At 42.7% G+C, this 16289-nt stretch overlaps 1 protein-coding gene across 2 annotated transcripts; it reads right to left on the minus strand.

The window, feature by feature from the left end:
• Positions 1-13: 13 nt before the first annotated feature.
• On the minus strand, positions 14-14451 carry rfwd3 (ring finger and WD repeat domain 3). Of its 2 annotated transcripts, XR_006377606.1 has the most exons (14): positions 14222-14451; positions 11119-11402; positions 10244-10512; positions 10085-10128; positions 8978-9175; positions 8771-8862; positions 7920-8034; positions 7102-7345; positions 6152-6302; positions 5787-5963; positions 5489-5703; positions 4032-4246; positions 2644-2991; positions 14-1302 (listed from the first exon to the last, which is right to left on the minus strand). XR_006377606.1 is itself a non-coding variant. In XM_044192310.1 (13 exons), exons 2-13 carry the CDS (start codon positions 11400-11402, stop codon positions 2848-2850), a joined length of 2148 nt encoding a protein of 715 aa, XP_044048245.1. In that variant the 5' UTR covers positions 14222-14451; the 3' UTR covers positions 14-2847. The 2 variants fall into 2 exon arrangements, 1 of the variants encoding a protein (XP_044048245.1); XM_044192310.1 differs by having other exon boundaries at positions 14-2991.
• Between the last annotated feature and the right edge of the window lie 1838 nt (positions 14452-16289).

Consider the following 16289-nt stretch of genomic DNA (forward strand, 5'->3'; position numbering starts at 1 on the left):
TCCACTCTGATCATTTTAATTAAAAATAACTTGTAATTTTTATTAACTTTGAAGTCGTACACAAACAGTTGGTAGCAAATATACATATATATACACACACACAACTTCCTTAAAGAAAACAAGGAAAGTGAAATTTACAACCACAGCGGTTTGTTTTGGCACTTAATGTTCGGGCTCAGACGGGGGAGTGAAGTTAAAAAAAAGAATCAAATCAGACAGAAGATGATATAAATAAACCGTCATTAAAATCCAAACTAAATCCAGCACATTCAAAATGAGGAGTGGGGCGAAAATGTGGGCAGAATCTGGAGTTCCTGCACTTCTGTTCTTCGGGGGGGGGGGGGGGGGGGTCACAGAGGCCATTTTGAGTCGGAGGCTTCAGAGCTGAAAGGTGAAGTCCTGCTTTGGTTCAACTTGGAGGGGGGGGGGTTCATTTCACCAGTTCTTGAGGATCTGGAGAGCAGGCCTCATGTATTTGTCCGCCGGCTAAAAATCACTTTCACGGAGGGCGTTAACGTGCGCATCCTGGTTTTGATCTTATTCGGGATATGATGTTAACATGGAACATGAGAAACCTGGTTATTCATCTCCCTGTATACGTGATTTACAACAGAACTCGAGGAAGCAAAACTGCTTTCTGGAAGCAACAACACATAACCGGGATATTCCAAAAACCAGACCATAACCAGGACACTAGTGCGCATGTAAAACATACTCAGCGTTTCAGACTGCAGCCAAAACCGAACCATCATGCGGCTGTTGGCGATTTCTGACCCGGACTTCTCTCCCAGCATCCCCCCCTGCTGTCACACCGTTTGGCTGGATTTGGAGAAAAGTCTCAAGTGGCCTGGACACAGTTATTTCAAAAGGAATCTACCAGTGGATTTTCTTTATATTTTAACTCCTTAACTACAAATCACGAACACTTGACATCACCGCTGACCATTTTCCAAATCACACCATCAGTTTTTTGCACTGATTTCAAACCTTTCAGACGGCCACTGACTTCAGTTCGTTTCAGTACGTGAAACTTGCTGACAGTGAACATTAAGTCATCTTTGTCAAAGTAACGTTTGGGTGTTGATGCTGATGCAAACAGATCATTTTCTAACCTGTTGTTCACGGTGGATTCAAGGATCCTCCGACATCCCAAACTGCAGAGAGCCCCCGCAGTGACCAGCTAACTGTCATTAAATCAAATCCAGAAAATAGCAATATATGGGCAAACATGAACTGTTAAAAGAACGTTTTTGTTGTCTTTGCATGAAAAAAAAGTCTCCGTTCGGCACGCTGGTCTCAAATCTGAAAGCAACAAACAAGTATATAATTATATATCACAGCCATTCAAGTCTCTCCAGGTTTAGTTTTCATACAAATAAACTGGCTGCCTAGAAGGAGGGAAATTAATCTAAAAAGCGATGATATGATTTGGACACTAGCTGTAGTTAAACCAGTGGTAATGGTCCTTTAATGTGGTAAAAATCAGTTCCTTAAGAGGATCATACCTGTAGTTTTGCATAATTTAGTCCTTTTACTACGAATCCCTCATCCTTTACATCACAGATAACCATTTTGCAAACCATGCTGCTGTGCTTTAGACATTTTGATGCGTTTTTTCTACTTTTCGAAGCAGCCATTAGTTTCTATTCGTTTCCGGATGTTTAAAAATCTCTTAGCAGACTCTTCTCTTCAGTGAAGATACGTAGTGAGCAAAGGAGACACTGTTTCTAAATGACCTCAAAACACATCTTTGTCATTCGTTGTTACCGATATATACGCTGATGTCAATATATCTGTGATAAGATAAAAATCTTCTGATTATATCAACACTGCCAATATAGCTTCTTCTCAAATTAATCTGTGCCTGCTGCATTAGCATGAAACCATAATGTAGCAACTGAATGCAGACTTGATTAGAGATGAAACGACTATTGTGATAATCGATGAACAACTCGAGTCCCTTTTTTTTCCAAGCGAAAATGCCAAATATTTGCTGATTCCAGCTCCTCAAATGTGACAACTTTCTGCTTTTCTTTGTCTTTTGTGATCATAAACTGAATATCTTCGGGTTTTAAACTGCCGGTCGTACTAGCAAGAAACATGAAGACGTCACGTCGGACGTTAAGAAATTGCGATGTGCATTTTCCACCATATTCTCACATTTTATAGACCAAACAATTCAGCGATTAGTCGAGAAGGTATCAGCAGATTAAGTGATAATGAAAATAATAGCTAGTTGCAGCCCCAGACTTGATGTTAACTGATTGATTGTCTGCTAATTGATTTTCATACTATACAGAAATGAATGGGGACCAATGGCTGCGTGGACAACTACGCTGTTCAGGCTGAAATGGTCATAAAATATGTAAAGTATACATGATTTGTAGTTGAAGAGCTACAACTGGCACACACACTGGTATGTCGGCCCTTTAACCGCAGGACTCACACCATTTTGCTCCACCAAAGTATCACTTCACCCGCTCACGCCCGATAACCACCAACTGGACAGAAGGTCAGCTTCTGTTCACTCGGCCGTGTCTTCAACGAGTGTGTTCATGTATACGTTAATAATTTGGCCTTTGACTCGTGTAAACTTATTACTGGGGGCATGGTGCAGTTAACACAGCTACATTTCTCACACACCTGACTCAGGTGCAGGTCCAGATGCAGTAACGTGGATGCGTGAAATGTTTCCTCAGGTCGATCACACGTACGTTTTGCGTGTCTAAACGTACAGATAAAAGTTCAGCAGCACTTGATTTTCCACGGTCCCACACAGACTGCGTCCCGTCCTTGTGCTCTGGGACTGTGTGGGTTCTGGAGGAGACCAGCGAAAGTCCTTCTCGTTCACTCCCACCTGTAGAGCTTCAGCATCTTCTCAGTGAGCGAGGCCAGGAAGTGCTCACCGTTCACCGTGAACGGACTGATGTCCAACACCGGGAGGTCGGCCGGAAGCTTCTGGAGCAGAGAGCCGCTGCCTGCATCCCACACCTGGAGGAGGAGGAGGAGGAGGAGGAGGAGGAGGAGAAGATGATGAGAAAGAATGTTATTATGCAAATTCTGGGTCTTTCAATTGAAAAAGAAACCATAAAATTTTCTTTTAAAAACCCTGAAGAAAATAAATGTAAAATGTATTAGGCAGCTTTGGGCTGTTGACATGACATAAATAAATGAATCAATAAATCATCTAATTTGATTTAAATTAAAGGATTTATCAGCTTTATGGTCTTTAAAATGAAAACAAACAAACAGCAAAAAATTACAAAATAATCCAAAACAAGAAACTAAATGAAACAAAACATAAAATAAAGCAAAACTTTTAAATAACCCCCCCCCAATGTAATACACTAATTTAAGGAAAGTAATTAAGCAACTTTAGCCTCTTTAAAAATGACAATATAAAATATAATAAAACAAATTAATGTAAAGAAAGTTGTTGTGAAACTTTATGCTCTTAAAAAAACAAAAAACAAAAAAGGACAACACCAAAAGAAAAGGGAAATACAAAAACAATAATAAAATAAATGAAACTAAAATATATATATAAAAGACTTTTAAATACCCTCCCAAAACAAAACAAACAAAAAACAACAAACAATTAATTAATATACATAATTATTATAATTTAATTTTTATTGGTTTATTTAACAGGGACAGTGCACATTAATAAACAGTGCTGTATAATAAACAATATAATAACTTTAATTTAAAAAGGACAATTTTGCAATTATGTGCTCTTTAAAATAATAATTTTAAGAGAGTTATTAGGCATCAGTAGGCTCTTTGAATTGACAAGATAGATATGAAAAGGTTTACTAGATTTAACAAAAAAATGTACAAAGTCTGATAAATGCAGGAATCAACCTTACGGATCAGTTTGTTAGAAATGAAAAAGTTTTAATGTTAAAATTTTATGACATGATAAGATTCAAGTATACGCGACTCCATTTCTTTGTTTTTTCATCAGGAATGAGGCTTAGTGGAATAGTCCACTGTTCCTGATCTCACACACACACACACACAGGACTGACCATGGTTGAGTTGGAGGCCTCGTCCCCGGCGCAGACCAGCGTCCCGCCTCCGCCCGGACTCCTGAAAACGGCGTTCTTGGTGAGCAGTTTGCAGGACGAGCCGGCGCTGAACGTCTGCACCGGAGAGCAGGAGCAGCTGGGCAGCTGACTCGAGTCCTGCTGGGGCGTCCTGTTCAGCGCCATCAGGACGCAGCGCAGAGACGGGTTGGAGCGTCCTGCGGGAGAGACGGGACACTTCATACAGGAAACTAACAACACTGGCCTTAACATTACACGAAAACCATCTGTAAGCAACCACACGACTTGACAGACATTTCAGACAGCGTCCGCGAGAAAGTCTTTATATGTATTTATGTAGTCTGTTCGATCAATAAATACAACAAACAAAACCTTTAAAAAAGGAAGAAACGGTTTCTAAGAAACTCAAGTTGGTAGAAGATCCAGTCTGGTGTGCGTCGATGGTTGTGAAGAATGTGCAACAAACTGAATGTTACTCAGAGTGGCAGATATGAGTTGTTAGTAACACCTTTGAGTGTCCCGTGTTTACACTCTTCCTCACTCAGCAAGCTGCTTCTGAATCAGCATTTTTCCTGCTGCAGACGTCTCAGCTCGACGGGTGGAGCGATTATTTCCTCTGCAGAGGCCAACCTCCACTACTGTTTACACCGTCACCATCATAAATCATTTGGAACAGTTTGGATTTGTTTTTGCATTTTATTCGTATTTAATGCACATGATGTTTTGTTTTTTTTAAGATAAAGACTCCTTCTGTGACGTACAGTGTGTAGCCGTGTGCGTCTGTCACACTGCGGCTGCTGTTCAGGATCAACTGGATCGTGATTGGTCCGGTTCTTGTTGACAAGAGCTTTTTTTATGATGTATCGAAGTGGGCTCCTTCTAATAATCAGACAGTAGTTGTTGGAGTGACTCTGGAGCTGCGGTGCATAAAGAGTTAGATTTTTCTGCCCCACTGCGTTTTTCAGAAAGACAATAAAACGCACAAGAACTTGTTTCTTTTTTCAAAGTTTGGGGATTTTAAGGTTATTTAGCAAGTGACCTTCGTGTGGACACGAGGAAGTCAGATCTGCACAATCAGCATCTTCTTTTAAATCACTTCTGAAAACATATTTCCCATTGAAAAGCCTTTTTTATAACCTTGTTGTATTTGGGCTAATATGTCTGCATGCATGTATTTACGTGTGAATGCAGGTTGGTTTATGTTATGTATGACATTCGTATGTAATGTGTAAAGTTTTATGTTGTTTCTTTCTTGTAAAGCAGTTTGTAATCTCTGGTTTTGATGAGTGTTATCTATCATACACTTCATTATCATCATTAATCTTCTGGTGAAGATCATCACGAGTTATATTCAGGCAGGTGTGGGGGTCGCCGCCACTGACTAGCTATATAAGCCTGGTATTCTCTGAGGGTTTGAGTTAGCAGGGTCGGGGTCTCACCTGGCCTGTAGGTGACCAGACAGTGTCGGCTCTCCGTCTCCACTTGGATGTCAGTGCAGCCGGCGGTCTCCAGCGGCAGGACATGCGGTCTGTATGTGGTCTCGTTGACCTGCTCCCAGAAACACCCGCCCTCCAGAGAGCCTGCGATCAGCCCGCCGCAGGGGAACGAGCTGGACGCCGCCCGCGGGACGTAGCACAGAGACGCCACCGGACACCTGGAAACATCAAGAGTTCAACCAGTTATAGCTTTGTGGAAAAACAAGAGGTGGTAAATGTGTGTAAATGTGTGTGTGTGTACCTGGAGCGTAGCGGCTGCAGCTCCTGGACGTGTGTGCTGGTGTCTCTGGTGTCGTAGACGAGCACAGAGCCGTTGCTCAGACCTGCGTAGACGTAGTTACTGTTGTCCAAACACCAGCAGCAGCTCCACACGGGTTTACCTGCGTTATAGGTCTGAACCACCGTGTTGGTCAGCAGACTGCAACACACACACACACACACACGTCATTATCACACATTATCTCTGTGACTTTAAATTATAGAGAAGGAGAGATGTGTGAAATGACATCCAATAATATATAAACTCTTATTATAATTAAAAATACACAAGAAAAACCACCGTAAGGTTAGATGTTTTCTTGTGTGTGTGTGTGTGTGTGTGTGTACCTGGTCAGTTTGATGGTGTTGTCCAGAGCAGCAGACAGCAGCAGACTGTCATTCTGTCTGTTGAAGGACAGACCTCGGATCTGTTTACTGTGGATGGGAACGTACTGACTCGCCTTCATGTTGACAACACTCACCATCTTCACCCCACAACCTGAAGGAGGAGACAGAACCAGCGAGAGTGTGAGTCAAATAAGTGGCGGAAAGGCTCGTGTCGCTGCGGTGTCTCTTAACTGTCACAAATCAGAGCTGGGGGACCATACAAGGCTTTCTAAGGAGTCACACCAGCATCTGGGTTTTTCCTGCCTATCTACATCTAGTTTTAGGGTGTTTAAAGTGTGCCGTTAGGGTGGCGCTACAGCAAAGGTGGTGGGGTCATTAAAATCTAGGGTTCATTATCAAGGAGGAGCAACAATATGGTCAGTAAATATCATGCTTAGAACTGAGTCCCATAGCAACATAATGCTTTCCACGGCATCTGAAGAACCATGAAGATCAGGCTGATAACAAAAGATAGACTTCTAACAAATGATGGGTTTGTTTGGGGCAACAACACAATCATTTACCGTTACGTGCTGTCTCCAAAGTAGCAACAGTAGTGTTTTGACCAGTTAGAGACAATCAGCGCTACAAACACTGACCCAATACGTGCTGGGAAATTGGAGAGTGCTACCTCCAGAGCAGGGACTTTTGGGGGCCTCTAACTACAGCTGAGAAACTAAATGTAAACCCTGGTTCCTCTGGCTGAAACGCAGTGCTCAAATCCGTCCATCGCATGGGCTTTAATTGGAGACGAATATTCGTAGGACGGAAGTGTGATGTGACCAAGTTTCATAGCAGTCTGTCTAGATATGTTGCTCTGGACCAAAGTGCTGCGCTTACAGATGGATAAAACAATCCTGCCATCTTTAGGGCTGCTAATGGGTCAGAAGGAAGAAGGAAGGGCGTCTCACCAGGCACCAGTGTGGAGTGAGGGGAAGGCTGCGAGGCCAGCAAGCAGCTCAGAGGTTCACAGTAGGATAAAACCCTGGAGCCTCCGGCCTGAGACAGCAGCACCGCCTTGGAGAAACTGTACTGGGCCGTCCTAGACTGAGACAGGCCGAGGAGGAGCGAGGTCGACGCCGAGGAGGAGGAGGACGAGGAGGAAGAGGAGGGAACTGAGCTTCTACCAGCCTGGGCCATCAGAGTCCTCAGCTCCTACAGAGACAGGGAGAGAGGAGGGAAGGTTTTAACCAGGAAGACATCAAGAGATTCATCTTCTGAAATTTCACTGGACGTCCTTAAAGCTACGGAGGCTAAAATGTGCCAGTGTTTCATTTCATCAGTTAATTAATTATGCATTGGAATGATGATGATGATGATGATGATGGGAATAAATAACAAAAAAAAAAATCTCATTTAAAGCCTCTTAAAGTATTAATTTAAAAATGAAATAATCTATATATAAATTAAAGACAGAACAAAAATGATTAATTGGCACATTTGTAATTGTGCATCTTTTTTTACCTGGTAAAATAGATTTTTTGAATACTGTCATGTACACATCAATCAGGACACAAATAATGACAATCTGTAAAATTACTTTCGTATTATGTAATGTGCAGAGTCTGTTTAATTATTCTGTATTTAAATCACTGAACAATTAAATTAACAATTTGTAAAAAAAATAAATAAATAAAAAAATATTACCCCCCTCCCGAGTATGGCATCGTATTTGTTTTTTTCCGTCCGATTCACTTTAATTACAACTACAAAAAGAAAATAATCATACCTGCAGCTCTTGTTGTGCTTGTCCATATTTGTTGGTGACGACCTGCAGTTTCAGTTTGTACTGAGCTGATTCCAGTTCAGCCTTCCTCCTCAGAGACTGCTCCTGCTCCAGAGACCTACACACACACACACACACACACACACACAGTTTTATATGAATCCACCAATTACATTACTAACACTTTACTTACACAGTAACAAAGCTCAGATTGTGTTGCTAATTTAGAAGAAACAAGACAGACCAGTTATCGTTGGGACAATAAAAAATATTCTAGGAAACGTAACTTTCAGAAGAATTTTGCTAAATAACTGAAGGCAGTGTGTGTGTATTCAACAAATCTGTTCATGATCTGCTCACATCCTGTACTTTACAATTGCACCAGAGGGGGGCGATAAGAGACGAGTCGAGGCTATTAAATGCTGCAGAAATCAGCATGTACAAGTGTTGATAGAACTTGTTACTGCTGCAAAAGAAACATATTTCAACAATATTTGAACCAAAATATCGTTCGCGTTTAGACTTCACTGCGACATGGTTACAGCACACCACTAAACTAAGTGGGTTTCATATAACATGAAAACTTATTTGTATGTACTACTACTACTACTACTAATAATAATAATAATAAGTGACATATTTATTTGTCCATGAAGCACAAAACCTTTGCCAGCCACATTTCATTCCTGCAGGGGACGGGTGTTTGACGCTAAAGAGGTCAATTTTGGGTAGAATATTCTTTTAACAGTATACTTTAACTCTTTATCTGAAGTTTTTAAATCAAAACTGAAATGAAACTGCCACAGCTCATTAGCTTATCTCAATCCTATAGATTGAGAGAAAACAGCACTCACTTCTTTAAGCTCTCTTGCTCTGAGTTGTCGAGCGCTCTCAGCTTTGGAGCGTACAGCAGAACAATGTCAGAACGCTTTGCTTTCTTGTTGCACTGAAGAGAAACAACAAAAACACACAGTCGTCAAAGTCCAGCTGTGAGACGCAGGATGTGACACCAGTGCGGGGACTGATACAACTTCCCGTTAAAATACCGTAACCTCACTGACCTGTGGACATTTAGCGGCCGGGCCCTGAGCTTTCAGCCAGCGCTGGATGCAAGTGAAGCCGAAGAGATGTCCGCAGCGCAGAGCCGACAGTCTGTGCTCGCCCGCTGTTGTCCACGCCTCGAAGCAGATGGTGCAGCTATCGCCTTCGCCCTCCTCGCTGTGCGACGACTGGACAGAAGCCGAGACCACAGGGACCGGCTAGAGGTGGACATGATTAAGAGGTTGAAGGTACACTAACACTAAAACATCAAATGAAGTCAGTGTGACGCAAAAATGTTAGCCTTTTAGCATTCAGACCGACAACTGCACTACAACAGAAACACACAAGGTGGTGCATCTGTGTGTTGCTCCAGGTACAGGTGAGCAGATTAAATACAAACAAGAAATTAAAAGTTTGACGCTTGTGAGGCAACCAGTACAATAAGCATGATGCAGAGCATTATAGTGGAGGAGCCCGCCTCGCCCGAAATAAAGAGCGCCTCCGCTAGCAACTGAAGAAATTATTAAATTGTTCTGAAATATGATATTTGTCTTATTGAGCTTCAAGTAAAACAAGCTACATTTTCTCTGTGGCTCCATCACACAGCGTAGGCCACTTATTTAATGACTGAGGTGATTCTTTAAACCTCAATACATTGATAACGAGATGCATCAAGTCTGATTCAGCTCAGCAGGTGATTGGTTGATCACACTGTGCCCCTAATTCCCCCTACGTATTTGTTCGGCCAACGCAATGTATTTCTGGTTGACGTTTCTCTGCACTGTAGCAAAAGAGCCATGGCTCACTTTCTCCTTCCTGGACTGCCCAGTGTTGGTTTTGACAAAAGCCCAGACCAGCTCCGACAACATTTCTCAGTGAAATGATTTAGGAAGCTACATTTTTTTTGCTGCTGTGTTGTCGGCCTGAAGACAGCATGTAACAGAAGACGAGAGAAAACTATCTAACTGACGAGTTAACTTCATGCAAAATGTACTCATTAGCAGACCGTTGTCATTATTAGAGTGACTATTCACCATTTAAAAATAGCTCTGTATTTTCTCTGCATGAAAATACAAGACGATGTCTTGTACCAGTAAGAAGAGTGATGGAAAAGGTCTGAACGTTACCTGGACGTCCTGATTTTGAGCTTCTGTCCTCTCACCATCTGCAGCTGAACACAGATGGACAAAAAAAAGAAATCACACTGGACTCTCAGAACACAACAAGGACTCTGCACTGGTCTGTGAAAACCAGTCAACAACAAAGTAAATGCTGGTCGGACTCACTGGTTGGACCAGCTTCCAGTGGTTGCGTGTGTTGGATGGAGGCGTTGAGGCGAGGACTGGCAGGCTGCACGGGGTCGACAGGCAGCGCAGCAGCAGGTGCGCCTTCTTCATCGCCCTCCTCCTCTTCCTCCTCGTCAGACTCGCTGACCTCTGTGGTGCTGCCGGACTCTGGTTCAGCCACGCTGGCAGCGGGAGCTCGGAGCAGGAAGTCTGGAAAGCCTCTGGAGGGCGCTGCAGTCTGGCTGGGGTAGTGCACCCTGAGGCCCTGCCTGGAGCAGCACACACACAGGATTAACATTTCAGAGGGACGCTGAACTTTCTGACTAAATACAGCTGCTGGGAGGACACCGGAGGGTCTGAACCCTGTGTGGAAAGCTTACAGCCGAACAGATCTAAATTACAGAGGAACAAATTACATACGGATGCTTCAAATGGTATTACAGACAACACTTATCCCACACAAACACTGATGAATTCTGTTTCCCCCCTCTCCCGCAGTGCGGTCTCCCGCAACACTGGCTCTGCCTGCCATTTCCGACCATTTCCCCCCAGTGAGCTTTCCTGCCTTATTTATTTATATTTTATTATTGTTGGTTGTTTAATTGTATTTTATCTTTTTTGTGAACCCCTTTGGGACATTGTTAAGAAAAGTTAGAAGACATGAGAGAAGAGAGGGGGCAGGGAGAGCGGACCTCAGGAGAAGGGGGAGGGGTGGTTACAACTTAATTTGTCACGGTGTTTTGTGTGGAAAAGGTGTTTATTCATTCATTTATTACACGTTTAAAATAAATAAATAAAAGAGTGTGCATGGGAAATATCAAAGTAAAGAACATGAGGCATAAGCCAAGCCTTCTTTGTGCATTAGCTCTGGGTACCTGAGTCTCCTCCGTATGGGCGCCCCCTGAGCTGCTGAAGGTGTGGACGCAGCGCCGCCCAACGCTCTCTGACTGAACGCCCAGGTGGCAGGAAGCCTGGGCGGCGCACGAGATGCTGTCTGTCCTCCTTCATTGCCATCATCGTCATCCTCGTCCACCTCGGTGCTGCTGCCGGAGTCTGAGATGACGTGCGGTGCGTTGGTGTCCACAGCTGCAGCAGCAACTGGCTGCCTGCTGCCTCTTCCCTGCATCTCCACAGGGGAGTCCACCTCCATGGCCTCCATCTGCACAGCGGCAAAGAACGCAGGTTACACCGTTTCATCTTTGACGACGCTCTGTTAACACGTCAGCAAGGTTTCACATGAACTAAATCCCCCATTGTTTCTGTGCTGTTCACAGGTATGAATGAAGGTTTCATTCTAACTGGGCTACAGACCCATCTACAACCTGGTGTAACTTATAAAGCCAGTCATGGCCTTACACCGTCCTCCTTTAGTGACTTCTTAACCCCATATGTTCCTCTTCATAGCCTGAGGTCCTTGGTAGCAGCTTTGCTGGCTGCACCTTCATCAAAACTTGTTGAATCACAGGTTAGCTATTTCTGTTACAGTGTTTGAAAACCTTCTTTAAATAAAAAAATAAATAAAATAAAACCTTCTCTAGGTTTTAAGATTCAGATTTTTTTGTAATGTGTTTTGATATACTTTTCCTGTGTAATTACAGTGTGGTTCTTCCAGTGTTTCCCGTTAATTACCCAGACTGTGGCGGCAGTCTAATTCGTCCCACCACTGTTTCATAATGAACCAAAAATATTCTCATAATAAAAAAGTCTCTAACGATGTGTTTTGGCGCCGTTGCTTCAGCAAACCATCTCTCACCGCCGGTCAGTCAACCCCCCCCTCGCGCACACACACACACACACACAGCGTGTGTAAACTTCTCTCAGTATTTTGACGTCAGGAATATTAGGCTATTTATTTTACTGACATGTTAGATTTGTTCCCACTGAAATATTATTGAGTGTATATAGTGACTTTGCTGTTGTAAACTTTACTGTTGCTGCTCTAGAAACAATATTTTTTTATATATTCAAAATATAAATAAATTCTAATGCAGTTCTGAATTTATTCTTTAAAAAAACAAAACAATTATTCAGTAATGAAAAAGAACCAGTATTGATAAATAAACTAAGATAAGAGTATGGATAAGATAAAGATGCAATCCTAAACTTTTTCCTACTAATGTCTGGGTGTAATGTGAAAAACTACAACCTGTGTGTTTTTTTTTTAAAGAAATATTGTAATTTTATGTAGTCTAAAATTATGTAAAACACAGTTTTTAGTCAAATAACATGGTCAAACAAAGGAGCACCTTCAGCAGAAATCCCCCCCACAATGCACCACAGAGCGCCACAGGAAGTCATTCCTGCCTGTGGCCATCAAACTCTTTAACTCCTCCCTCTAAGTGTCAGTCTGTGTGACCCGAAGTCACTAAACTGGACAATGATCATTACATCTCTGCAACACTTGAAATAATTGTGCAATATCCTGTGTTAAAACTCCTGTGCAATATACTTAAATTCCCTATTTATTGATATTTATTCATACCTCTGTTACTGCTGCACAACATCCTCCGTCTCATTATAAATAAGCTACACTTAACTTGGCAGTTCATGCACTATTACTTTATACCGTATTATTATCATCAACCGGTAAACCCACTTTGTACTTCACACTTATTTTATTTTATACTTATACCCACTTGGTACTTAATATATTTTCTGACCTGTATTATATTTTTTGGCCTAGTACTTCTATTCCTGTGTGCACTGACGTGATAGTGAGCTGACCCCCCCTGAGAAACCCCAGAATGTGTTTGAGTGTTTACTAGGAAACGAAATTGTTTACTTTGTTCTTCATAGATCTAGCCTCTAATTTTCCACCAGATTGATGCATTTAACTTGAAAATTATACAAAACTTTCTTCTGGGGACATGCTACCCTCTAATTAACCCTCTTGTTAAGATTGCTGCGATTTGACACACCATCTTAAAGCTGTCCTGAACATTCCTGGCACACTTTTCAATAAACACCAAGCCCCCTCCCCCTGCTCCACTGGTGGATCCTGCACCTCAACCAGAAGGACAGAGAAAGTCTGCTTTTGGGATCGCTGAAGTCTAACACACTGTCATATAATTTAGCTGATACTTTAAAGATCACTTGACTCTTATAATGTCGAAGACAGCAATAAAGTTTCCCCTCAGTATAACAAGAAGCTGCAGGAGCCTCACTGCAAAGGAGAGCTGGGACAAATGCACCCTGGTTTATCTCTGTAGATGCAATTTCCAACCATCTGTCGGTTGTTCTTACAGAATACCTGAACATGTGCTCTCACTGTGGAGCTAAACTATGCTCCCACTAGCTGCAGAAAGTCTAAAGTTACACAACCTACATGTTGTGCTAGCTAACTAACGTCGGTTGGCACAGTATTAGTGGCGACAACTCGCCCCGCGAAGTATGGCTGCCTCTGACCTTCAACTGTACAACAAATTACCGTTATAATTTATTAATCTACATGTTGTCTGTGATGGCAAATAGCTTGGGTTGCGTTCCCCGGGGCCAGGTGGTGCGTCCTTCGGCTAAGCACCGAACTAGAGACCGAGGTCGCCGAGGCCTCCGAGCAAAAACAGAGCTAACAGTAGCTCCTTGTGTTCAGTTCAAACTTTAGTTAACGTTATTTTTGATGTAGCTTCTTAGCACACAAGCAACGTTATAGAATAACATAGAAACAATTAGAGAAAAATAAAAAAATATTTCGATTCTCTGTTCTGATCCCCTGGTAACCACGGACGCTCGCGCTAAAATTAGCTAGAAATTGTGATGTTGTGAGGCTGTCAACACGCGTTTAATACCTTAAATTACGCTTTAACTAAAGTCCATACATAAATAGCTACAGCTGATATTAACTAGGGTGTTGTTACTGTAAATACGCTTAGGAAACTAGTTAGCTTGGTTGGCTCGTTAGCGCGGCTAGCTTGTTAGGTAACAGACTTGTCTCTGCTCGGGTTGTTGTAGCAGCAGCGCGGTGAGAAAGCAGACACCTACCTGTATGGATGTGAAGGTTTAACAGCTGCTGATCCCGCTCTGGAAGATCACACAAGGTAACCCCATGGCTCCAAAGAAACAAGTCAAACGGGTCCGGTTGTAGTGTGTTAATGCAGTCAGTCCCGCGGTCAGGGCTCGAATCTCCCGGCGCCAGCCCACTCCGCCCGCCCCATCCTGCCGCAACGTCACAGCCGAAGTTCTTCTTCTACTTCTTCTTTTTCTGCTTCTTCTTCTTCGGGTCCTTACAGCAGGTTGGCATTCTTTGAGTTGCACTACTGCCACCTCCTGGCTCTAAACGTCCACTAAATGATCATGTTTTCAGTGCTACCTTTAAAATATCATTATGACCAGCGGTGGAAGAAGTATTCAGATATTTCACTTCAGTAAAAGTGGCAGTACCACGGTGTAGAAATACTCTGTTGCCAGTAAAATCCATGCATTAAACATTTTACTTGAGTAAAAGTATTAGCATCACAATAAACTTAAAGTACCAAGAAAATCAGAATCAGAAATAGTTTATTGATCCCCGAGGGGAAACTCTTTTGCTACAGCAGCTCACTATCACATCAGTGCACACAGGAATAGAAGTACTAGTATAATACAGGTCAGATTAATTAAGTACCAAGTGGATATAAGTATAAAATAAAGTAAGTGTAAAGTACAAAGTGGGTTTACCGGTTGATGATAATAATACGATATAAAGTAATAGTGCATGAACTGCCAAGTTAAGTGTAGCTTATTTATAATGAGACGGAGGATATTGTGCAGCAGTAATAGAGGTATGAATAAATATCAATATCAATAAATAGGGCATTTAAGTATATTGCCCAGGAGTATTAAACACAGAATATTGCACAATTATTTCAAGTATTACAGAGATGTTAATGATCAATGTCCAGTTTAGTGACTTCGGGTCATACAGACTGACACTTAGAGGGAGGAGTTAAAGAGTCTGATGGCCACAGGCAGGAATGACTTCCTGTGGCGCTCTGTGGTGCATTTTTGTGGGATGAGTCTTCCACTGAAGGTGCTCCTTAGTTTGCCCAGCACGTCATGGAGCGGGTGGGAGACACAGTCCAAGATGGCGTGTAGTTTACCCAGCATCCTCCTCTCTGACACCACCAACAGAGAGTCCAGCTCCGCCCCCACAATGCCACCGGCCTTACGGATCAGTTTGTTGAGTCTGTTGGCGTCCGCTACCCTCAATCTGCTGCCCCAGCATGCAACAGCATACAGGACAGCACCGGCCACCACAGACTCGTAAAACATCCTCAGCATCGTCCGGCAGATGTTGAAGGACCTCAGCCTCCTCAGGAAACAGAGGCGGCTCTGGCCCTTCCTGTAAACAGCTTGAGTGTTCTTAGCCCAGTCCAGTTTAGTGTCCATGTGTACGCCCAGGTACTTGTAATCCTCAACAATAGTAAAAGTACTCATCATGCAGAGTGGCCCATTTCAGAAAAATGTATATTACATCACTGGATTATAATTATTGATGCAGTCATGTCTACATCCCTTTAATGTTGCAGCCAGATGGACTTTTTAATTGCAGCTGGTGATTTTAACTAAACAAACCTCAGAACTGTTTTACCTAAATTTCACCAGCATGTCCACAACGCCCCCGAGGGAGGGAAGCAATTCCCTGGACCATGTTTACACTAACATTCCCGGCAGCTGCAAAACCCCCGCTTTGGGCCTGCCTCCGCTCTACTCACTCCCAGCTAATTAAAAGGGTCAAATCCTCCCAAAAAAAAACAACCACAAAACAAACAGTGTGGACAGATGCAACTACAGCAGCTGCACAGGACGGTTCTGAGCGCACAGACTGGCTCATGTTCAGAGATGCCTTCACCCAGGAGAACCGCCCCCCCCCACCATGAAACTGATTGGAAAGCTCAGCTCTCTGGGCTTTAGCACCACACTCTATTTAATTTGGATTGGAGGATGACCTATCAATAAAAAGGGGTGGCGTTCAAAACAAGCAGATATATATTAGGATATGCTACTTTCATTCTGGATATCCTATTGCTGAACGTACAACGGACCTGTCACAGCAAATGAGGATTGTTGG

Source organism: Siniperca chuatsi, linkage group LG4 (assembly GCF_020085105.1).
Source record: "Siniperca chuatsi isolate FFG_IHB_CAS linkage group LG4, ASM2008510v1, whole genome shotgun sequence".
Classification (NCBI taxonomy): domain Eukaryota; kingdom Metazoa; phylum Chordata; class Actinopteri; order Centrarchiformes; family Sinipercidae; genus Siniperca; species Siniperca chuatsi.